Source organism: Miscanthus floridulus, chromosome 19 (genome assembly GCF_019320115.1).
Source record: "Miscanthus floridulus cultivar M001 chromosome 19, ASM1932011v1, whole genome shotgun sequence".
NCBI lineage: Eukaryota > Viridiplantae > Streptophyta > Magnoliopsida > Poales > Poaceae > Miscanthus > Miscanthus floridulus.
The window spans coordinates 11868736-11893837 of NC_089598.1; the positions used below are offsets into that span (position 1 = coordinate 11868736).

General features: G+C 44.0%; 1 protein-coding gene and 1 pseudogene across 11 annotated transcripts; both read right to left on the minus strand.

Moving 5' to 3' along the window:
- Positions 1–3772: 3772 nt before the first annotated feature.
- LOC136525548 (uncharacterized) lies at positions 3773–5441 on the minus strand (annotated as a pseudogene).
- A 121-nt stretch (positions 5442–5562) lies between these two features.
- Positions 5563–24617, minus strand: LOC136529593 (uncharacterized). Of its 11 annotated transcripts, none has more exons than XR_010777364.1 (3): positions 24190–24617; positions 17433–17473; positions 16127–16528 (listed from the first exon to the last, which is right to left on the minus strand). XR_010777364.1 is itself a non-coding variant. In XM_066522669.1 (3 exons), the coding sequence occupies exons 1-3, from the start codon at positions 24320–24322 to the stop codon at positions 16419–16421; spliced, it is 327 nt and encodes a 108-aa protein (XP_066378766.1). In that variant the 5' UTR covers positions 24323–24617; the 3' UTR covers positions 16127–16418. The 11 variants fall into 11 exon arrangements, 2 of the variants coding, with proteins under 2 accessions (XP_066378766.1, XP_066378767.1); XR_010777363.1 differs by having other exon boundaries at positions 17419–17473; XM_066522669.1 differs by having other exon boundaries at positions 16127–16571.
- Between the last annotated feature and the right edge of the window lie 485 nt (positions 24618–25102).

A 25102-nucleotide genomic window follows, 5' to 3' on the forward strand; every position in this document is an offset into this window, starting at 1 on the left:
ACCCACTTGGCCCCTGCAAAGATGGGGCATGGACCTTGTTGGGCTGCTACCACCATCGTAAGGGGGAACAAGTTTGCAATAGTAGCCATGGAATATTTCACAAGATGGATTGAGGCCAAGCCACTTGCAACAATCACATCAGAGACAGTAAAAAAGTGCTTCTGGCAAAACATAATTTGCAGGTTCGGAGTACCAAGAACCTTAATAGTTGACAATGGGAAACAATTCGACTCAGACAAATTCAAAGAATTTTGCAGAAGCATAGGCACCAAGATAGCCTTCGCTTCAGTCTACCACCAAGAGTCAAAAGGAGCGGTTGAAAGAGCCAATAGAGTAATATTCTCATCAATATCAAAGACTCTGTTCAACCTCCGCAAGGGCAAATGGGTAGAGGAACTGCCGAAGGTTGTGTGGCCCATAACACCATAACCTCTAGAACAATAGGATTTACACCATTCAAACTCTTATACGGTGAAGAAGCAATGTTACCCGAGGAAGCCAAGCATCACAGCCTTCGCATCATAAAACAAGCCATGGCAGAAGTCGAAGAGTCCTCCAAGGAGACGATCGAAGGCACAAGATGGGAAGCAGTGGAAAACATCACAAAATGCCAAGAGCAAATCAAAAAGTGGAGAGACAGCCAGGTAGTCAGAAAGCTCATATGAGACGAAGACCTAGTCTTAAGAATAAAGCCCAATGCGGCCAATGTAGGAAAGCTCCAACCAAAATGGGAAGGTCCGTACACGGCGATTGCCGCCAGGAGACCAGGGTCATTCTTCTTGACAGACAGCAAAGGTAAAATAGCCACTCATACCTAGAACATCGACAGTTTGTGTAGGTTCTACATCTAGAATGTAAAAAGGTGGCCTCCGCAGAACTATAAGCGAAGGTCACCGCACCTCTCCTAATTTTCATATTTTCTTTACATTTCATGCAAAAGAGTATGTACTCTTTTCCTCACAAAAGGGGGCTCCTAACGGAGGTGAGGTTTTTAACGAGGCAGGACCCATATAAAACCTCTGAAAATATAAAGAGAAATTCCCCAAGAATACCATGAAAAGCGAAGGTCGAAAGTGGCTAGCAACGGAGCCACAACATTTGACAACACAACAAAGAGGACCCTTCTTTGCTTTAGCTGAAGGCTCAAAAGCAAGGAACAACCTCCATGGCTAAATTAGCCTACAACCTTGACAAGCCCTATCCACATTCAGGCATCAAGGATTGATTAAAACAGCCAAAAAGGACAAAAAAACCCGACAAAGGCCTACCGTTGCCGTAGGCATCGGGCAACACATGGCGAAGACCTACCCTTATCAGGCACCAGATGACTATCAGGGATTAATAGCTAAAGTACAACAGCAATAAAGACCAAAAATACGCCAGGTACAAAGAAATTCGTTGGTCTTATTACGATTTCAAAATGTATCTAAGCAATAAACATCGGCCAACCATCAAGAATTATTAAATCGTATAAGTAGTAGACTATAAAATCCAGCCCCTTACCCCAGCACTAGCCCCAATCAGTGCATTTTCATACCCCTACCTCTAGAAGAGCGTTAGGGGGGAAGCCAAACCAATAGAGCCAGTGTACTATAGAGCAAAGCAAGAGAAAAATAGAAGCCGGAGTTTCCTTAAAAAAGAGAGACCAAAAGGTACCGTGCGAAGACTCGTAAATCCAGCAGCTCGCGCAGCCCGACAAAGGCCACGTTGAGGTTGTATGCATCTTCCACTTGGTGTCGTACAGCCTCCATGGGGCGTTGTATGACCACAGTCTGGCAGCAAGCAGTCAGTGTCAGAGGTTGTAGGAGGGTATCGCACGAAGGCTCGTAACATCACCGCAACTGAAGACACCATCTGGCGCAACCCAACATCAACCATGTTCGACGGGAGCGCAGCTGCTCCAGCATAGCCGAAGGCAAAAACAAAACAATCCAGGTGCAAGCGGAGACAATGTCCAAGAAATATTTCTTCGACCTCCGTTGCTTGCTCAAATTACTCTGTGGCCTCTGGAGAAGCATCAAGAATAAAGATTAGTGCCTCCAATGAATGCTCAAATTGTGCCAAAACCTTTGCAACATCAGCAAGATCAAATACGAGCACCTCAGCTTCTCTGCTGCGACGTGCAAACTCGTACTCAACGTCGACCGGAAAAGAAAGAAGCGGAGGAAAGAGAAAGAAAATAAGTGCTGTCCGCTAAAGCCCTTCGACATAAAGATGGCAACAGGGACCCGATCCCCGATTCCCCGCAGGAAATTCTTCCATTAAGAGATAGGGTTGCATTATATGGTTTCTAGCAGTCCATGGCAATATTCCATAATATTTAGGAACAAGTAACTGAATCAACAAATCTAACTGTACCGATCATTCGGTCTTATATTTTTCCCAGCAACTGACTAGCTGAGCATAGAATAGTATGGTAGCATTTAGCAGCTTGTAAATTCCTTTTTTTTTAAACTGAGCTGAGTGTGATACATTCTTGTCAGGAAATTTTGGAACAAAAGACTGGTGCTGTGCAAAATTCTCCTCCTGACAAAACAGCTCTAGAACCCAGTCCTTTCTCACCGGTAATGCTCTTGCAAAATTTCAAATTTGAAATATAGTTCAGTGGAACTTCATTGTTCAGTAAGCCATGATGTTTCATGTGCAGTACATTTATACCAACCAAAAATTCTTATGTTAAAGTGGACAATTTGGATTCACATTACTCTGAAACTATTTGAATAGATTGATAGATGCGAAGGTCACCTTACCAAGAACAAAATTAGCTCAACCGATGAAATGACTTCCTTACGAACCATTCATTCAATGTATAATGTAACAGCTTTTCATTGCAAATTACTGTAGGTTAAACGAAAAGAGCAAGATGTTGGGTCATTTGATTGTACCAAGTTCTCCAAAAACATCCCAACCTCTGGCACCTGACTGCATTGTGAAGGCGGCCGTGCAAGGCGGCTGAGGAAGGGAGGTCATGCTTTGTTGATCAGAAATGCAATGCTAGTGTGCCGGCTCTTCAGAACATTGTGAAGAAGCTGATCAAGATTGAGTGAGAAAATAGTGTTGCCCTGCTGGGAATCTGGTAATGAGAAATGAGATGAAATGATAGATGCCAGAGTTCTCGTTACCAATATACTGTGTCACACATTGAGTCTTTATTAGTGCTATTGGATCTGTAAGTTCTTGTTCGTGAATCATCAGTGGGTGGACTGGGTGCACAAACTACCACTTAATTTCCGCTTGAATGCTTTGTACTGTACGTACCGGAACTCAGGGGCGGACACAGCGGTGGGGCGGGGGGGGGGGGGGGGGCTCAAGCCCCCCCTACCCATATCGTAGCAGTGGAACCCCCTATGGAGCGTCCATGAATTTTTAGGCAAAAGTTCTATAGTGTAGGGGGGCTGAGACTTAAGATCGAACAGCAGTGTTGTTCAGCCCCCTTGAAATATTTTCTGGGTCCGCCGCTGCCGGAACTGAATGAGTGTATGGTGTTAGCAATAGCTTGCCAACGCTTTTCTCTCATAGCAGAGCATGGTTTTCATGAGTATCCGATACTCGGGCTTTAGTAAAAAAATCAGGACAAAGCCTCAGGCCTTTTCTCGCAAAAGCTGATGATGATTAACGAACAATAAGCATGTTCTTTATTTCTTTTAACAAAGATGACTGAACAATGAACACAGACGACTGTTATGACAAAAATGCAATTATATCTAAGCTTCTCGAGGAAAAAGAAAATCCAATATATTCAGAAGAAAGGAGATAAGTTAAAAACAGAGAATGAGATCAGAACATCACATCCTTTTTTATTCCAATGTCGTAAACGGTCACTCTCTCAACAAGCAGAAGTTTCTCTCATTACACGACCCATGTATCAGTGTTATGTCATTCTGCGGTTACACGACAACTGACAATAAAACAGCTAAACCTTAGAAAGGGTTGTCGGAACCCATATGTAGCCATGGGTCTGCACATACCCCATCCTCTTGCTCAACTCGTCGGCTTCCTGTGGTCCTCGGGTTCCCGGCTTGTATGGAACGAACTTCAGCTTGCCACCATCGATGTCATGAAGTAAAGGAGTGAAGATTTCCCATGCAGCCTGCCACCAACAAATACACCCATCAATCTGCATTTCCTTGAGCAATTTGGTTATGTCACTAGAGGCTCCGTCAACTCTATTTAAGCTCTGATTAGTGTCACAAGTACCACTATGCTTCATTGTCCAAGGAACACCAAATCTTACAATGATATATCCAAGCGATTTCAAATGTTTATAAGCCTAGAAGGTATCCCAGGAGCACCCATAATTTCCTCTAGCAAGCTTTTCATAGATGCCATCTCCCTATGGTTTCATCCTTGTCACTGAGAAGAATCAAGGCACCTCTTTCAGCCAAGAACCTGCAATGGTTTCTTCAGACAATAAGCCTTCACTGGCAAACTCGAGTACTCTTGAAAACTAAAGTCAATGGCAAGCAATCCATGCATAATACGTCAGTAGAAAATGGCTTCAGAGATTCACGTAGTGCGGCATTTGTGCTGGTCTGCTGGATGCACAGCACACCGTGACTGCACAGATATGACATTTCATCAAACAGTTAGCATACCCGATCTCCTAAACGTTGTAGTACAGCTTGCCAGCCCGAGTGACGCTGGTGGTCAGCCACAGCTTGCCCCTGCTCTCCACCACCTCTACAGTGCTGGTTTCCTCCACCCACCGCGCACGCGATGCCACATTCCTGTGCCCAGACCCATGGGCGGATCCAACGGTGGGGCGGGGGGGGGGGGGGGGGGGGGGGCTCGAGCCCCCCTACCCATACCGGAGCTATGGAAAACCCTGTAGAGTTCCTATGAATTTTTAGGCAAAGTTCTATGTTGTTCAGTCCCCCGTAAAATATTTCCTGGATCCACCGCTGCCCAGACCCCAGATCCGCAGAACCCAACCCAGTGAAGTCACAATCCCAGGACATTACACACAGACTTTCAATGTTACTCCAGGGTGGGATTTATGTGTGTAATTATGCATTTAGAATCAGCACACTTAAGCACTGATATAAGCAAGATTAAAATTTTATATATGCATGTGATTTAGTGATTGTGCCATGTAGTTAATCAGCCTAACATGTGCACTGATATAACCACATGTCTCTAATACGTGGACCCATACATGTGTGTGATTGTTATCTCACCTGTAAGAGAGATCAAGAACAAGGCCCCTGAACCCGGACAGCTCGTCGGAGGCGTACTCCTCGTCCCCTGCGTCGACGATCACCACGTCGGCGGCCCCTGAACCCAGATAGCTCGTCGGAGGTGTACTTTCTGAGTTAGTAAACTACAAATGTCAGGGAATGCAAAAAATAGGAGCAATTCAATCAGGGCAGTTTGCATCAGCCTGGACTAAGCTTTTGACTTACAGGAAGTTACCTTAGCACAAATGCTTGTCTTTTCAGCATGTGACACAAGGAGGCACCCAAAAATAGAACCATAATAAACAAACAAGGTATGAGTAAGCAACAAATTATCAACAATGGAGCTTCACTCATGTAAAAATAACACTGCAGGAACATACTGCCTCCTAATTATGTGTTTGTCTTCTCAAAATTCACTGATAGGAAGTCATTTGCTTGTCACCACTATTTATAAAGTCCTAGAGAAACAAGGTCACATGGACAAACTATTTTTCGGTAAATCTAGAGAATACCTGATCCTCCAGATCAGATTCTTCAGTAATGCCAATGCCTCCATTTGTATTGCCCTTGCCATTATGAAGGAACAACCTTCAGCAGAACTGCAAATATGGTTACACAATCCATTGTAAATATGTGTCTCTTAGATTGATCTAAGGTGCTGGTCTTCAGTTGATGAGTCAAAACTATATATTTGTAGCTAATTACATATGTCACTCTGTGGAAGTGCAAGGCAATCACTACCGGACAGAGCATCTTTGCCGAGGGCATGTCCCTTTGCTGAGGGCAAATAATCGGGCACTTGGCAAAGAGTCTTTGCCGAGGGCCTGACCCTCGACAAAGAACAGCCCTTGGCAAAGACTCTTTGCCGAGGGCCAGACCCTCGACAAAGACAAGCACACGGCAATAATAATTATTTGCCGAGGGCTAAACCCTCGGCAAAGGGCCGGCCCTCGGCAACACCGCCTGACACGATGTCCGTCTTCTACCGTCAATCTTTACCGAGGGCATCACCGTTAGGCCCTCGGCAAAGACTTTTTAACCGTTTTTGCAATTTTTTTTAAAAATCCTTTGCCGAGCGCCCTGTGACCTGGCGCTCGGCAAAGACAGTCTTTGCCGAGTGTCAAGGTTGGCACTCGGCAAATTAAAAAAAAATTGTTTTTTTCTCCCCATTTTTTCCTGGGCCTTGCTACAGTAATTGAAACTCCATTTCAAAATTTGGGACAATTTTGAGTTTTTACTATATTTCCTTAATTATTTTTGTTTCGTTGAATTTTTTTGACTATTTCAAATTTGAACTGCATGTACATGAAATAATGGAATTTGGTCATTCAAAAAATGGTATTCATGATGTTTGGCGTATGTTGAGGCCGTATCCAGGAACTCGCATGAAATTACGAGCATCTTGTTGTCGTAACATGGCGATGTACTTGCGGTAAAAGTGTATTTAAATTATATAAAATCCAAACGAAGTCCGAAAATCACAAAACTTGTCGAGGTGTCTTGTTATCGCATGTGGAGGCCGTGGTAAAAAATTGAGAAAGTTTGAAGCAAGTTGTGACGTCGGATGCCTAAAAGCCAAACATCTCCACAAGTTTCGTGATTTTCGGACTTCGTTTGGATTTTATATAATTTAAATACACTTTTACCGCAAGTACATCGCCATGTTACGACAACAAGATGCTCGTAATTTCATGCGAGTTCCTGGATACGGCCTCAACATACGCCAAACATCATGAATACCATTTTTTGAATGACCAAATTCCATTATTTCATGTACATGCAGTTCAAATTTGAAATAGTCGAAAAAATTCAATGAAACAAAAATAATTAAGGAAATATAGTAAAAAACTCAAAATTGTCCCAAATTTTGAAATGGAGTTTCAATTACTGTAGCAAGGCCCAGGAAAAAATGGGGAGAAAAAAACAATTTTTTTTAATTTGTCGAGTGCCAACCTTGACACTCGGCAAAGACTGTCTTTGCCGAGCGCCAGGTCACAGGGCGCTCGGCAAAGGATTTTTTTAAAAAAAATTGTAAAAAACTTTGCCGAGTGCCGCTGGGCCCGACACTTGGCAAAGCTTCTAACCTAAAGGCCCACAACGGGCCGGCCCAACCGACCCCCTCCTCTCCCCCACCCGCGCCCCCGCGCCCTCGCGTCCCTGCCGCGCCGCCACCGCCCCCGGCGTCGTCCCCCTCCGGCCGGCGAGCTCCTGCCGGGCCCGCCCCAGCGCCCCCGTCCCGCCCCGGCGCCCCCGTCCAGCCCTGGCGGCCCCGCGCCCCCACCCCGGCGGCCCCGCGCCCGCGCCCCGAGCTCGCCGGCGCCCGGCCCCGGCGGCCCAGCGGACCCACGCCCCTGCGGCCGGCCAGCAGAGGGAGAAGGAGAGGAGCAAGACGAAGAAAGAGAAGGGGAGGAGGAAGAGGAAGAAAGAGAAAGGGGAGGAGGAAGAAGAGGAAGGTGCCGACCCGACCGCCCGTCGATCCTCGCTTCATTCCGACCGCCCGTTGATCCTCGCGCTGCTGCGGTCATCCCTGCCGTCGTCGTCAGCCCTCACTCTTGTCATTCTTGCCGCCAAGGTAAGCCCTACCCTTGTAGGGTTAGTAGTAGTAGTAGTTAGTAGTAGTTAGTTGTAGTGTTAGTAGTAGTAGTTAGTAGTGTTAGTTGTAGGGTTAGTAGTAGCAGTAGTTAGTAAATAGTAGTAGTTAGTAAGTAGTAGTGGTTAGTAGTATTAGTTAGTAGTGTTAGTTGTAGGGTTAGTAGTAGTAGTAGTTAGTAAATAGTAGTAGTTAGTAAGTAGTAGTGGTTAGTAGTAGTAGTTGTTAATAGTTAAGTAGTTCTTAGTATTAGTACTATTAGTAGTTAAGTAGTTGTTAGTAGTAGTTTTAGTAGTAGTTGTAGGGTTAGTAGTAATTGTTGTTGTACTACTTCAATACTTTCATCTGAATGGAAAGAGAACTAAAATACATGACTCCTCTTGATATATTGGTGGTTATTGGCCTTCGTGCCCATCACTACTAGAAATGTGCTAATCAATGATGATTCCTTCATGACGATTACCAAATTCATCACAGAATGCTAGCATTCTATGATGAAATTTGCTGGTTCGTCATCAGTCACAAGTGACGGAGGTTTGGCAATAAGAATAATGACGAAAAGGAAAAGATCGTCATACAATAACAAAAACTAAATCGTCATTGATTGTTTGGCTCTTGTTGCACCTCGAGGACATGGCGTCGTGGTCCCACCGTCGGGTCCCACTTCGAGGACGTGGCTATGCGGACCCACCTTCGGGTCCCAACCTCGATGACATGGCGATGCGGTCCCACCAGCTGGGCGTGCCGGTGAACACGTGGCACCCGGGCCCATGATTGAGGTCAACCAGCTGCCTGCCCCTCCCTTTATTTTTTGCAAAAAAATTGCTCCTCCCTGAGTTCGAACCCGCGACCTCCCTGGTGAACAGGTAGGAGCCTTACCACTAGAACACACGCGCTTTTATGATTGTAAGATACATTTTTTTCCTTTTGTGCTGAGTAAATGTCGATGACATGGCGTGCGGTCCCACCAGCGGGACACGGCGGCGAACACGTGGTGCTGCTGGTCCATGGCCCAGCTCGACCAGCAGCATTCCCCTCCTTTTTATTTGCGCAAAAAAAGGAGGCCGCAGCAGGGTTCGAACCTGGAACCTCACTGTTAACAGGTAGGTGTCTTACCACCGGAACGCACAGCCATTCATGTCTACAGCATACATGTTTTCCTTTTATCTAGTCATTATGTGATACTTTGTTTTTTTTATGGATTGGTTTAATGGGCCCGTACACATGCATCATGGCTGATCGCGAGGACGTCGTACCTGGCGGCCGATCGCGTATACGTCCCTGGCGGCCAATCGCGAGGGTGTCCGTGGTCCTATACCCAGCGTCGAGGCATCCCCGGTGACTTATCAGCGCCGTGCTGGCGAGCAGAGCGGCGCTGGGCAGCGGCGGCGCGCTTAGGACACAACAGCAGCATCGGCGAGCAGCTGCAGATCGGCGCCGGGGCAGCGGCGGTGCGCGTGGGGCAGAGCAGCACCGTCGGCGAGCAGAGCTGCGCGTGGCGCATGAGCAGAGGATCGCCAAGTACAAGGTTTGATTTGTATTCAATTTTTTTCTAAATATAAGCATGTCTTTGATATGTTTTAAATTTTGTTGAATTTAAGGATTGAGTAGAAGGTTTATTGTACTGTCAAAACAGATGGATAGAAGCTGGATTTTGGGGGCACCATTCACACCTGCATATGTGAAAGGAGTTGAAGAGTTCATGCAATTTGTTAGTGAAAGATACCCCAAAGACAGCCAGATACTTTGCCCGTGCAGCAGATGTCTAAATAAAAAAATGTAGTCTCAGCATGATGCAAGTGACCATATACACATTTATGGAATGTCAGCTACATACACCAGGTGGATTCATCATGGGGAGTCGGCAGATACTGAAGTGGTTGAGAATTTGGAGCAGCAGGTCAAAGGAAGGGATCATGACTTTGGGATACATGTGGATGTGGCCGATGATGACTATGATGAGGATCACGGAGTACCAGAGATGATAGGAGAGCTGTATGCTGTGGCAGAGGCAGAGGGACAACAACCAATGTTTGCAAGAGTCCTTGAGGATGCGAAGAAGTCACTTATCCCGGGATCTAGGCACTCAAAATTCTCTTTTCTGGTGAGGATGTTGTATATCAAGTCTCGTTATCGAATTGGGAATACAGCATTTTGCGCGATGATCAAGTTGTTGTCAGAAGGATACCCTCAGAGTGAGTTGCCAAAATCATATGATGAGGCCAAGAAATATCTTAGAGAATTGGGTCTTGGCTGTGAAAACATCCATGTGTGCCCGAACAATTGTGTGTTGTTTCGGAAGAGGTATGGTAAAGACAATGTGTGTCCAGTATGCAAGGCATCTAGATGGCAAGATGAAACTGGGACCAAGAGGGTTCCACACAAGGTATTGAGGCATTTTCCACTTTTGCCAAGGTTGAAAAGAATTTTTGCTTCAAAGCGAACTTCTAAGGAAACACAATGGCACCAGAAAAAGAGGACGCCAGTCAACAATGTAATGAGCCATCTAGCTGATGGGGAAGCATGGAAGGATTTCGACAGGAGAGAAAAAACCTTTGCATCCGACCCGAGGAACCTGAGGCTTGCCTTAGCTACCGATGGATTCAATCCATTTGGCAACATGAGTACCCAGTATAGTATGTGGCCAGTGCTTCTGACACCCCTGAATCTCCCACCATGGGAATGCGTGAATCCAGCAAACTGCTTTATGGCATTACTCATCCCAGGTCCAAAGTCTCCAGGAAAGGATTTTGATGTGTTCCTTGAGCCCCTAATTGAAGACCTGATCGATCTATGGAAGGGTGTCTGCACCTTCGATGCATGTACTGGTAAGAAGTTTGACCTTCGCGCTGCCGTGCTGTGGTGTATACATGATTATCCAGCGCTGAGCACGTTATCAGGGCGAACAACAAAAGGGTATTATGCATGTATTCATTGCGACAAGGATCCGTTGTCTCGGGCAATAAGGAATAAGATATGTTACATTGGACACCGTCGTTACCTTTTTCAGGGACATGCATGGTGGAGAAGCTTGGCTTTCGATGGTAAGCGTGAAAACAAAGATGAGCCAGGCAAGTTCACTTTGGAGGAGGTCCTAGAGGAGCTAGAGAAGGTGAAAGATGTCAGGCCAGGGAAGCATCCTGACATTACTGGGAATAAAAGGAAGCGTAATGAGGGTCCAAGGATTTATAGCCGCAAAGTTGGGTTGTGGAGATTGCCATACTGGCAACATCTAAAGCTTCCACATAATCTCGATGTGATGCACATAGAGAAAAACATATGTGAAAACATTCTTGGCACATTACTCAATGTACAGGGCAAGACCAAGGACACAACCAATGCTAGGCTAGATGTGTATGATATGGGCATAAGACCTGAATTTCACTTGCAGCAGCATGGCAACTCAGTCATTGCTCCACCTGCTCCGTATGTCTTGGGGAAGGATCAGAAAATCACGTTCTGCAAGTTTCTCAAAGGTATCAAGTTTCCTGATGGATATGCAGCTAACCTAGCAAGATACATAACTGCAGATGGTTCGAAGATCCAGGGAAAGCTAAAAACACATTCTTGCCACATACTCCTGCAAAGAATCATACCTGCTGGCCTAAGAGGACTGGTGAGGAAGGATGTATATGAAGCAGTTGCAGAGATCGGGACCTTCTTCAAGGAACCATGCAGTAGAAATCTATGGATTGATGTTGTGAAACGGCTGAAACAAGAAATTCCATTGATCCTATGCAAGCTTGAGAAAATCTTTCCACCTGCCTTCTTTGATGTCATGGTGCACTTGGCCGTCCATCTTCCTGATGAGGCACTGCTTAGAGGACCTATTCAGTATGGATGGATGTACCCAATAGAAAGGCGGCTAGGCACTTTGAAGAATTTTGTAAGCAACAGGGGTAGGCCGGAAGGATCAATTGCTAACGCATATATGGCAAGTGACACCTTGACTTTTGGTTCTAGGTATATGGAGGATATTGACACTAGATTTAACCGTGATGATGGTAGTGCTGGAGAGGTGCCATTGCCTGATGACATCTCTGTTTTTAAGCATGGTGTTACTCCTGTTGGATCTGATAGGAGGCAGTACATTGATGATGTTGTCCATCATAAGTTAGTATGGTATGTGCTAAATAATTGTGCCGAAGTTGAGAATATGTGGAGTAAGTATCATTTAGATGTTTCAGTTTAAGTTTTTTTTTTAAATTTTAAAATATTCTTATGACTAAACTTTGCCCTACAGCTTGTACAGGGCCGATCTAGAGGAGCAAGGTGCACGTGATGTTGATAGAATGGTTGAAAAAGGATTTGCAAAGTGGTTTAAGTGCCATGTAAGTCACTACACATTGTGTTTGTAGGTTCAGTACATGAATTAGTATCCATATGTCTTTGCTGAACTGATTACTTTTGTTGCAACAGACTGTGAACAAACGCAAGGAGAATCCAGAATCGGTTAGCGAAGGACTGTGGGCACTGTCATGTGGCCCAGATCTGCGAGTTAAGACTTGTGCAGCTTGCAAGGTCAATGGAGTATGGTATAGCACTGTGGATCGTGAGAAGTTCCTTCTGACACAAAATAGTGGTGTACTGACTGAAGGTTCACATAATGGGAAAGACGTAGATTTTTATGGAGTCCTTAAAGAGGTAATTGAGTTGGAATATAACTCGAATCTGCAAGTCCGTCGGACGGTGGTTCTATTTCGATGCGATTGGTTCAATCTAGAAGGCAAGACGAGAGGCCTTCGAGATGACGGACATTTCAAATCCATCAATGTGCAGTCATTATGGTACAAGACTGATCCTTTCATCTTAGCAACTCAATCAAAAAAGATATTTTACCTGCAAGACACATCTTTAGGTAAAGATTGGTGAGTTGTGCAGAAATTTGAACATAGGAATATTTATGATGTGTCTGAAAAAGATAAGGACAGTCATGATGTGCATCAGGATGAGTATGGTTCTGATACTGAACATGTAGTGCAAGCAGGTGCTGAAAATGAGGTCATGCAGAATATTCAAGGTGGAGAAGCCACTATAACTGAAGGAAATTTAGAACACCTTATAAAAAGCAAGAAGCAACCTATTATTCATGAAGATAGTGAGGATGAGGAGGAAGATGAGACAATAGAGCAGTACTGTAGTGATGGTGGCAATGAGAACAATGGTTACATGTCCCTAGACGATGAAGATGATGATCTCTAGTATGGACCTTGACGTACTATTTTTATTTCTAGTATGGACCAGTGACATGTCCCACTATTGTTTTGGTTTTCCCAACATTTTTGTATTTATTTTGTTGGCAACAGAATGCTTTTTCAACCATTCAGGATCTGTTATTGCAACATGATTATCCTAAATTCTAGTATGGACCTATTCTTTTTTTGCCTTCTCTATTTTCATTTACATATGCACTGACTATTCAGAACATGCTTGCCAACATGCTTCAAGGATGGTACAGAGCTTAGTCTGTTCCTTGCAACCAAACATGTGCTGCGTTACAGCTTAGTCGAGCACATCTGTTGTCCCCTAGCCAACCCATCATAAAAGCCACAGAGATTGACATTGTAACACATTCAAATTCAGATTCAAACTCAAACACACATTCAGATTTGGGCTCACATTCAGATTCATGATCAAACTCAGATACATTCACATTTGGACTGGGAACTCAATTCCATTGATTAGTTACAATCTACATAATTTACAACAGTGGGAACTCTATTTACATATTTCATAGCTATAATTTACAATTCAGATTTGGCTTCATGCTTCGGGTTGGGCACCTCTATTCAGATTGGGCTTCTGTACTAGGGATACTAGCAAAATTCAGAAGTAATGACCAGTCCCATAAGCTGAGAGTGTGCCAAGGTGAGGACTCCTCCATTGCATTCTTTGCATTCAGTTCTTACACGGTCTTTGAATGTTGTTTCACCAATAAGTCAATCAGTAAGCTTTAGGTCACCAGCGCCATCGTTGGCCTCTCCACAGAATTCCTGAAATGGGCAACAATAGAACACTATCAGCTATCGAATATGACAAAGCTATGTAAGATAAAACTTTAGCCTACAAGTTTGCTTAATAAGCACACCACAATATTTGAATGAACTGATCCTATCTGGGTACCTTAAATGACATCCATCCAACCACAAAATCCAACAAGGTTGCTGGTCCAACTCTAAATGAACTAATTGGAACTGATAGCAAATTAACTAATTTTTCATGGTTGCTGGTCCAACTCTGAATCACATCTAAGAATCCTATCTGGGTACCTTAAATCACATCCATCCAACCACAAAATCCAACAAGGTTATATACCTGGAGGATTATATACCACACAATCCACATAATCCAACAAGGTTATATACCACAAAATCCACATAATCACATCCATCCAATTCACGGTGATGGCGCCGGCACCGGCGCCCCTGTCGTCCTTGTCGGTCTCCTCGGTCTCCAACTCCCCGTCGTCGGGCACGCCATCGACCACCTCAGCGTGGATCCAGGCACGGGCGCGGGCGCCGAGCTCCTCCCGGACGGCGCGCGCCACGGCGGCCTCGGGGGACTCGCGGGGCTGCATCTTGTCGGACAGCGGCCGCGGGGCGCACTGCCGAACTGTGATGTCGGGAGCTCATGGCGGATTGAGGGGATTGGACGGAGGTTGTGGCTGGGGAGCACGAGACAGAATGAGGGGATTGAGGAAAGAACACGGGGATGGAGGGGGTATGGAAAAGAACGTTAACTGAATTTGGTTTAAGTAAAAGTGTGCTCGAGTATAACCGAACATACTTGAGTAGCGCAATGGGTAAGGCTCTTTGAGATTCACCCCGAGCTCCCAGGTTCAAAACCTGTTGGAGCCAATTTTTTATTTGCCAACATTTTTTTGTTTTATTTGCCAACATTTTTTGTTTTATTTTTTTCTCTATGGTCCATTTTTTCGTAGATGTTTAATTAGTCTAATATTGCTTCTACTAAAAACAAAGTTTGAAATGATTTTGAGAAAAATGGGCATGCACTAATATTGCTTCTCACATATATCATTGGCACCAGTGAGCCATGTTCATGCTTGTACAAGATGTATACTACCACCTTGTCGAAATCATTTGAAATTTTTATGGGATGTTTATGGAGCCAAACTATGATGTTGTGTGCATCTATGCAATTTTCTGACCAAGTTTGCCTATTTCTGTCATTATTTGGTGGATTAGTGAAGCATAATTGTTAAAATACCTTAAACTAGCTAAAAAATTATACAAACTTGCATGGACACCTCAATTTGGTGTACAATAATGAAAAAAAAGTTTCAACTAATTCTGAGGAAGTGGTCATGAACATCCTCACAAGGGGATACATGTCTCACATATGGCCTTGTCGCTAAGTGAGAGTTGTTCATGCTTGTACAAGATGTATACTACCACCTTGTTGAAATCATTTGAAATTTTTATGGGATGTTTATGGAGCCAAACTATGATGTTGTGTGCATCTATGCAATTTTCTGACCAAGTTTGCCTATTTCTGTCATTATTTGTTGGATTAGTGAAGCATAATTGTTAAAATACCTTAAACTAGCTAAAAAATTCTACAATCTTGCATGGACACCTCAATTTGGTGTACAATAATGAAAAAAAGTTTCAACTAATTCTAAGAAAGTGGTCATGAACATCCTCACAAGGGGATACATGTCTCACATATGGCCTTGTCGCTAAGTGAGAGTTGTTCATGCTTGTACAAGATGTATACTACCACCTTGTCGAAATCATTTGAAATTTTTATGGGATGTTTATGGAGCCAAACTATGATGTTTTGTGCATCTGTGCGATTTTTTGACCAAGTTTTCCTATTATTGTAATTTTTTGTTGGATTAGTGAAGCATAATTGTTAAAATATGCTAAGATAGCTAAAAATTCAAAAAACTTGCATAGACACCCCACTTTGGTGTATGATGTTGGCAAAAATGTTTCAACTAATTTTGAGAAAGTGGTCATGCACATCCTCGCAAAGGCATACATGTCTAACATATAACCTAATAACTAAGTGAGAGTTGTTCATACTTGTACATGATGTATAGTACCACTTTGCCAAAACACATTTGAAGCTTTTATGTCATGATCATTAAGCAATAATATAATAACTGAAACTCTGGCAACAAAATGTACATAGAAAAATAAAATAATAATAAACACAAAAAAGTTGGAAAAACCAAAATAAAATTGCCTACCCTCGGACGCGCCAAAAGGGATTTCCCCGCGTCATACCGAAAAAAACCCGCCAAAAAGCCACCATTTCCCCACTCCCTCATCACCCCTCGGCCATTCGTCCTCTTTTCCCCCTCATCCCCCCACCCCTCCCCCACCCACCCATTTCTCCAATCCCTAGCCGCACCGCCGGAACACAGCCGCCGTCGCCGAGCTGCCTCGTCGCCCGCAAGCTGCGTCATCACCGACATCCCCCTCTCCCTCGTCACCTCACCCCTCGGCCACTCGTCCTCTCTTCCTCCCTATTTCTCCAAACCCTAGCCGGACCGCCAGAACACAACCGCCGCCGCCGAGCAGCTCGGTCCCCCACGAGTTCCGTCGTCCCCGACATCCCCCTCTCTCTCATCGCCCCATGGACCTATCTCGCCCCTTCCACCTCTTTCTCGGCCCAACCTAACCCTAACCACCGCCGAATTGTGTGTCATCGCCACACTGGATCTGCTTCCCCGTCGACTTGGGTTCACCGCACCGGGTCTTGTTCCCCTTTGACGACCACCGTCGACGAGCACCTGGTGGCAATGGTGGCAACAAGGGGTCAAGGTAGGAAGAGGCCTGCAGAACAAGAACATGGTAAGCAAGTCCTCTGTGCAATTACTAGTCTGCGTTCTTCAGCTTTTTATGAATGATTGTTCGATGTCTGTTACTGCTTTATTATTGTAGAATGTTTGTTGAATGATGTGCTGCCTGCTAGGCTATATCGCAAGTAATTAAAGATGTGCTTACTGTCAAAATACCAATGTCAACTACATGTTATTGGAAGTAATCCCATGTTAGATTCTGGACTTCACTGACATGCTTATAAAATTAGCCGACATGCTTGTGTAGTTGTGTGTTTGTGCTGCTAGAAGTTGAGCTCAGGGTAGGACATATTGTACTGTTCCATAAGAAATTTACACCAACCAGTTCAATGGAGACAAAAGCTAGGCTTACATAGCTCTAATTTGTGATGGACTACCTTCCTTCTCACCTGCATTATCTTTATCCTTGCATAGCTCTAATTTATTAGAGAATGCAATAGTTTTAACCAGTTACAGAACAGTTAACTACTAATGCTGCCAACTGGTATGAAGTCCATAAAGAAACGTTTTCTCCAAGTATTTCACTGAATAATAGGATCTAAGCTTCTGCTATTGATATTTGCTCATGAATCATTTGTCTATTAGCAAGTTCAGTTGATAAATCAACACATTTGATTATCCTTCTTTATTTATGGACTGTTCTTTGCATTATACTACAACAATTGTGGGAACTCATTTAGTCATATGCAGCTGCATAGGGTGGCCTTAGCACTAGACTTATTAAGCTTATTTCAGATTTATCTTGGCATTTATGTTTTAGGAAATCAAATTCTTAGCTATCACTAAAAATATATAATTGCATACTGGTTGCCCAACTATACTTGTGTAGGCATACTTGTTGCAGAGTTCCTGATAGGTATACTTGTGCAGGCATACCTGAACAGAATGATAGAATCAGTAGTTAGAGAGGCAATGTGCAGGCATACTTGTTTAATATTTGAGAGAAAATAAAAGATATTATGATCTATGCCCGCTGAATCATTTAGTAGATTAGAACAAACTTATTTCTTGCTGGTTAGTGTACTGTCTCAGAAATATTAGCCATGAATTTGAATTAAGCACATCAACACATTGAGCCAATTTGTGTACATACTGAATGTTTCAGTTCACTTTGGTAGCTCTAAATTTTTTCTAGCCATATGCCTATACTGAATGTTTCATATTTCAGTTCCTGATCATTATCATTTATCAGCTCTTAGCTGTTACCTTTTACTTGTTGCCTATAACCTACCACCTCTTATCCCTTAGCTCTTCCGCAAGCACTACTAGCTCCTACCTCTTCTCTATCTAGCATCTATTATTACTACTCCTTTTTATTCTCTAATAGACACAATCTGCTTATTCTTTTAAGAACCTCAAAAAACTGAATATGAGAGAAGGCGGGATGAACAAGTGGTGGCGAATGAGAAGGTGTTTAAAGCGCTTGGAATCCTAACAATATCTAGTGAACTTAGTAATTCTTTACCTCAATCTGCTACAAAGAAGGGGAAACCTCAGCAAACAAGAAAACAAGTAGTGAAGATTCGGATACATCGGAGTATCTCCTTGAAAATGATGATCAAGGAGATAGTGATGATGATGAAACTGAATCTGATGCGTAGCCACAACCCACTAAGGTGCTTCTTCTATCTTCAAATTACTAGATGGGGAATATTTGCATCGCATTTGAATGTTTTTAATCTGTTCTTTAATGTATGTCCTTGCTTTTTAGATACATATTCTTTCTTTCATACCTGTTCTTTAATATATGCTCTTGATTATTAATGCACATGACTTACTTTATTTTTTTCCACAGTCTCCTTCAGGGCCTAGACGGAAAGTCCTCGCTTCAAAGAAGAAGAAGACAGGTCCCAACATGGCGCCGAGAGTTAGGGTTAGTAAGAGAGTGAGGGCACCAGAAGGTTCACAGGTGCAACCCCCTAGGGCCCTATTAAGATCATAAAAAAGGCTTCAACTTTCAGCGAGAGATGGGCAGATTGAAGATGATCATACAGATGGTCATGATGAAATACCACAAAGGTCTTCTACAGGTGCACAGGAAGACAGTGGAGCTGGTGGTCAGGACATTACAGCTGCAGAGGAAGACGGTGGAGCTGGTTTTCAAGACATGACACTTGCTGAAGACAATGTAGCTGGAGAGGAAGACACTGAAGGCAAGTTATTTTTTCTTTGTCATTGAAATAGGTCATCTTTTTTTGCTGATTTCAATGAAACTAAAGCATTTAAATGCAAATTATATGTTGTAGCTCCTGCACAGAGAGCCCCAAGGAGACCCAGGCCACCCACCAAGGGAACACAGCTAGATAGGATGACAAAAGCTATGGGAAGGAGAATGCCCATAGCTGTTGCTGAAGGAAAAAGAAGGCCTCATGAACCTGTTCAAGCAGCCAAGTTTGCATCTGAGGCTGGTGTCATCATTCGGGATAAGGTTCCTGTCCTACCTCATTGGAAATTATACAAGAACGATGATGAACATTACAAAAAATTTGTGGGAAAGCTCTCTGTAAGTGCATTACTGTTTTTATGGTAAACTTGTATATCTGCTTAACCTGAATTGACTAACTAAATATGGAATTGTCAAATGACTAGGGGCGCTTGGCCATTAACACTAACGACAAGCCAATAGAGGATGCTTGCACCGATATGCTGCGCTCTGGGGTGCGACAAAGGCGTTATCGGCTCAAGAAGAAATACTTCAATGGTGTAAGTGCAAATGAGATTAGGACAACTTCTCCAGTTGAATGCATGACTGATGAACAGTGGAGGGAACTAGTTGCAAAGTGGTCTGATCTAAAGAACATGGTATGGGTATATTCTTTCTCAATCAGTTTCCAGTGGATCTTATCATTTTTAACCTATGATCTCATCTCACATGTCATTCTCCTTTAGGAAACAAGTGGAAAGAACAAGACTAATCGCGGTAAAGTCAAGTATCATCAGACTACCAGCTCTCGCAGCTATGTGGCACACTTGCATGCATATGTAAGTAACTGATTCTCAACATAGCACTGACTTTGTATCATAAGACTGACAAAACTTTGCTGTAATTGAATCTCTATGAAACAGAAGCATGGGAGGAACAATGCAGAGCCCAGCACAGCGCAAGATGAAGAACTTGATGTGGTGGAGGCCTTCGAGACATGCCATACCAGCTCCAAACATGGTCTAAGTGAACCAGCAAGAGAAGCATTGGTAAGTCCCGACATCTGTTTCGGTGTGCCATTTTGTCCATTAATTGGATAGCATGTCCATTATTAAAATGCATCCTGTTTGGCGTATGTGTTCTACACTTTTGCTATGCTATCCTGAAAGTCTGACATGGATACATTAAAATGATTTGTGATTGATTCAGGATTCTTTTTCTCTCAATTATATAGACTGCTGTGAAATTTATCTGCCTTCTCTTATTTACTGTGGTTGAGAAGATCAATAATAAATGAAAATCTGTTATTTGGGAGGTTGATATGTGAACCATTAAGTCCCCTGTAATTTTGCTCAAGTGCTGATGTTCACTGAATGAGAGAAAAAATACTAAGAACATGAAATTTCTATCTCTTTGCCCCAACCATTGCTCATTAAAGTATAAATTGTTCCTTCTGTACATTGCTATATCTAATTAAGTTGTTCCTTCATTATATGTATCTATCTTTCTACTCTGCCATCTTGGTTCAGTCTTTCTACAATATGCAAGTATCACTGTGCATATTATGTTGTCATCCGTTTAATGCTGACCTGAAACATGAACTGAATATGCAATTATCACTGTTTAATGCTGACCTGAAACATGAACTGAATATGCAATTATCACTGTGCATATCTATCTTTCTACTCTGTCTGCTTGCTCACCTCAAATGCTGACCCCAAACATGAACTGAACATTTTAATTTACCTTACTTGACAGCAAATAAGATTCCATTTTGCTGATAACAAGCTGATAACAATCTGCAAATAAAATACATCTTGTGTGATATTTGCACCTCACTTTAATTCAATAAGTATGAACTAATGATGGCTCATTGTTGTTTCAGTCCAACATGGAAGCTTTGAGGGTAGCACCTGTTGCTGAAGGAGAGACAGTAGTATCCAGTGTGCAGGTTGTGTCACAGACGCTCTCCAAGAACAGCTCAAACAGTTTCCTGAAGAATGTTGGCATCAAACCAGTGGCATCCTCCAACTCAGCAGCATCAAAAGAAGAGCTTCGGGAACAACTAGCAGCTGAAGCTAAGGCTGCTATACAAGATGAAATCGATGAGCTCAAGAAGAGAACTGAAGAAGCTGAGGAAAAGATGGAGAGGACACAAAGGGAGATGGAGGATATGAAGAAGCAGGCAGAGGCAAACCAAAAGGCAATGGAGGAGAACAATGCGCTGCTCAAGCGTATCTTGTCCCTGAATTCTTCGACATGAACCGTTGCCGCTGGTCTGTGCTACCAAGGGCTCTGTGTTGCTGCTGCTGGTGCTTGGCAAGGGGTCTGTGTTGCTGGCTGATTTTGTTTAGTCTAAAACCTATGTTGCTGGTGCTTGGCAACTTTATATTATTAGTTGTGATAATGTGAACTGAGATCAATCTAGAACCTGGAATGTGATGTCAAGTTAGTTATATATGAACTGAGTTTATTAGTGTTGAGTCAGTTGTATGGTGACTGGATTGCTGGATCTATTAAGTTATGGAAGCATTTGGTCATTTTAATATTATTTGCATTTTGTATAAAAAGTAGCATGTGCATTTGTGATGAAAATTCTGGGTTCTGTGATGTTATTGCAATGTGATCAGTGACGAAAATTTTGTTTTCTGTCACCTTATCGTAATTTTAATCTGTGACGAAGATTCTGGGTTCTGTGATGAAAATGTAAACCACTCACAGGAAGCCACGTGGACTAATCATAGCGTGCCATGTGGCCCAAAAAAGCGCCATGTGGACCCACCATGTCACTGGACACGTCAGCTGGCCACGTCACCTGCCACGTGGACGTGCCATGTGCGCAAGACACGTCAGCTGCCAGCGTGGCAAGCGCCGTTTGGTAACCTGACGGAGCAGCATGTTATGACGAAAACCTGGGTACATCAGTGACGAAAACTCTTCGTCATTGAATGATATCCATTCAGTGACGAAACAAGGCATTTCGTCACAGTTGTTGATCAATGACGCTCATTCCATGACGAATCTGTTTTCGTCACAAGTTCGTCATAGAAGAACTTTGGCGATGATTTTGGAGTCTTCCGTGACGAAAGGGGAGCGTCATTGATGAGCACTTCCCTAGTAGTGCATGTTTGGTATATATGTGGTTGTTGGCCTTTGTGCCATGTTTTTTGCAGGTTTTGGGAACCTCCCCGTGCAGGGGAGGTGCTGCCAAAATTTTGAGTCGACACTAACCATTTTTGCCCTTTTTTGCAGGAGGACCTGTGGGAGGGACTCGGTGACCCTGATCGTCTTTGTCGGTGCTGCGGGTCTTCCTGCACCGCGTCGACTCGCCACTGCACCGACTCTCCACCGCCCCGCTACCCTGACCTCACCGGCACCCTAGGTATAACCCCTCTATCCGTATGTGGTCTTTGGTTGCGTAACCTAGTTAGGTGTCTCCCGTCCGAAAGAGATACGATTGGAGGTATATAGATCTTTGTATATCTGCGACCGTATCTGTTTCGGATTGTCCACGTTTTTTGGACAGCCCGTGGATGCGTAGATAAGTTAGTTTCCATGGTCCGCTCTGGTCCGAGATGGTGTTTCGGCATCACCCCTGTTGTTCTCCGGATACACACTCTCCCTTGCAGGACGTGCATCGGGAGAACAACGGGGAGGTGCTGCCGAAATTCTATCTCGGATAGGGAGCAGAGCATGGAAACTAACCTCATCTACGCATCCGCGGGTGGGATTAGGACCTATCCTCACCTATTAGAGAGTAGGAGCACCGCGTAGATGCAATTGATGGTTACATTACTATGTTCTGTATATGTGGAAGGATGGAAGACCGTCAGTGGATGTACACGGGCCGGAGAAGCAGGAGTGACTTTGACATTGAGTGGGTGAATGGGACAGATGCTTTCTTGGAACATGCATGGAGCTCGGGTGTAGCTAAAGGACATTCTAAACTTTGGTGTCCCTGTAGCAAATGTGACAACAACAGAAGGGTAGACAAAGTGACCATGGGTAAACATCTTGTGTACAATAGTTATACGGCTGGCTACCACCGGTGGATCCACCATTGTGAAGCAGATCGTATAAGAGCGGAGGTGGTGAGACCAAGGTTTTTAATTTCGGTATCGCCAAAATTTCGGCCACCACCGAAATTACCGAATTTCACGAAATTCGGCCGAAATTTCGCCGAAATTTTTTTAGAGATTAGCACATGAAGTATGTTTTTTCTAAAAAAATTTGGATCTAAACAAATATTAGTATGATTTATGACTACATATCTATTAAATAGAAGAATATGCAATATAAACAATAGAAAAATATAAGATTAGAGTTATATAGCACATGTATGCACATGTATTAGTGTATTAAAAAATTTCGGAGTTTTCTTTCGGCCACCACCGAAATTACCGAATTTCGTGAAATTCGGCCGAAATTTCGCCGAAATTTTGAACCCTGGGTGAGACCACGCCTCGAGGCTTTTGATGATGATGCCGGAGTAGCAGACATGCTAGATGACACTCACCAAGCTCACTTCGCAGAAGGACGTGAGAAGGAGGAGATGGAGGAAGCCGCTAAGGCCTTCTACGAAGCAGCGCCGTTGACGGCTGCTTTTCTTTGCCGAGCGCCGCCGTTGGCCCTCGGAAAATGCTTTGCCGAGTGCCCGACAACTGGCCCTCGGCAAAGAGCCTCTTTGCCGTTAAATTTTTTTCCGAGGGCTCTTTGCCGAGGGCGGCGCTCGGCAAAGACTTTGCCGAGGGCTTTTAGGCCTTTGCCGAGTGCCCTGGGCCCTCGGCAAAGATGCTCTGTCCGGTAGTGAATCCTTCAGATGAAATTGCAAATCTAATGTTAATTATATATGCAACTATAGTCAATTACAGATGTTGATGTGAAAATGCAAGAGATTAACCAATCCGTTGAATGAAGGAAATAAGAACAAAAGGGGAAAAAAAGGTTAATCTTTACACTTTATAGGCACCCTAAAGGAGGAATGCTAACTTTATCTAATGTAGGCAGAATTACCATCTCAAATGGTTCCAATATCCAACCAACAAACAAGAACAGCTAGAGTTTAACAAGCTATTAATGCTGTAGATGATATATCATCATTCTGGTTAGCAATTCAGTAGCATGCTGCTCTTGAGGAAAGGCTAGAAGGGAATATATTCTTCCTGTGGGTTTTGCGTAGGTTTACTACATGTCTACATCATATGAACAAGTGTGATAAAAAGTGCCTGGTTAAGGATGCTAGAATGTATAAGTTATAATGAATTGCGACACATGAATGGAATAATTCAAGCAGGCATAAATTACGCACTTTAAACCATAGTCAGTACTCAGTAACCAAAATATCAAGAAACAAGAATTGTATTCTTCATCTGACGAAAAGAAAGAAGAATAATTCTTAAAGCAAACTAAGATTTGACAAAGAACAAGTTCCAGAACAGAAGAAGCTCACCAGTGGTTGGAGTCGCCCACGCGCACCTCCTCTTCCCTTCCACAGCCTCTGGTGTCACCGGAGCAACAAACTCCACCACAACGGAACAGGAGCACGAGAGGAGAGGCTCGAAGAGCCATGCGCCTGACTCCATTGCTAGAGTATGCGCAACCGCGCCAGTGTGCGTCGAGCTCGGCGGCGGCGAAAACTTATGCCTGCGGTAACTGGTATATGGCTGATGCACTATGCGTGATCTGTGTAACCTTTGGCAATGTGTACGTGGGGTAGAAGATATGTGCCATAGGTAGAAGATGGAGCTCAGGCTAGCATGGTGTGCAGGGCAGCGGCGGCGTGGTATTTGCCTCAGGGCGTCGCCATCTGGTGTGTGCGTGCGGCCGCCGGCCTGACGGCAACGTGGTGGATGTGCGAGTGAGCAGCCGCAACCTGGTGGCGGCGATTGCCGTCCCCATGGAAGAGAACGAGCTCTGCTTTTATACCTGAGGCCGGGCCTCAGGTTGAGCGGTGGCGAGGGCACTGGAAGCGGTCGCTGCTTGCTGCCGTGGGCTTCGCGGCTGTGATGGACGCTGTGGAGGAGCAGCTATTCAGTCAGGATCTGCATGTCCGAGAGTTGCTGCATGTCAGCAGACTCGTTCAGAGCAGAGAACTTCGCGTGATGTTTTTGACCAAGCCAAACCAGATGCCGTTATTAGATGGAAAAATCTGATTGTGTACGTGCTAATCACCAGCCCATTGGCTGCACGACTTGGTGTATGTGCATGCATACGTATATATACGTATATGTATACGCAAGTGCTTATCTCCAGTTCAGCGGTTGTGGCCTGGGGGCAAGATGAAGGGCCCACGTCAACTCTAGAAGCAAGGAGCTTTTTATACCTGATGAACTCCGGCTGCCATATGGGTCCAGCTTCTAGGC

What these genes read in the sequence shown, in the direction of transcription:
- LOC136529593 (XM_066522669.1), bottom strand. Translation starts at nt 24,322, where the DNA reads ATGGAGTCAGGCGCATGGCTCTTCGAGCCTCTCCTCTCGTGCTCCTGT. An exon ending in GTGGGCGACTCCAACCACTG is followed by an intron (nt 17,474 to 24,189) that starts GTGAGCTTCTTC and finishes CATTCTGTTCAG; the next exon opens with GTATGCCTGCACAAGTATAC. An exon ending in TATCAGGAACTCTGCAACAA is followed by an intron (nt 16,572 to 17,432) that starts GTATGCCTACAC and finishes CTTGTTCTGCAG; the next exon opens with GCCTCTTCCTACCTTGACCC.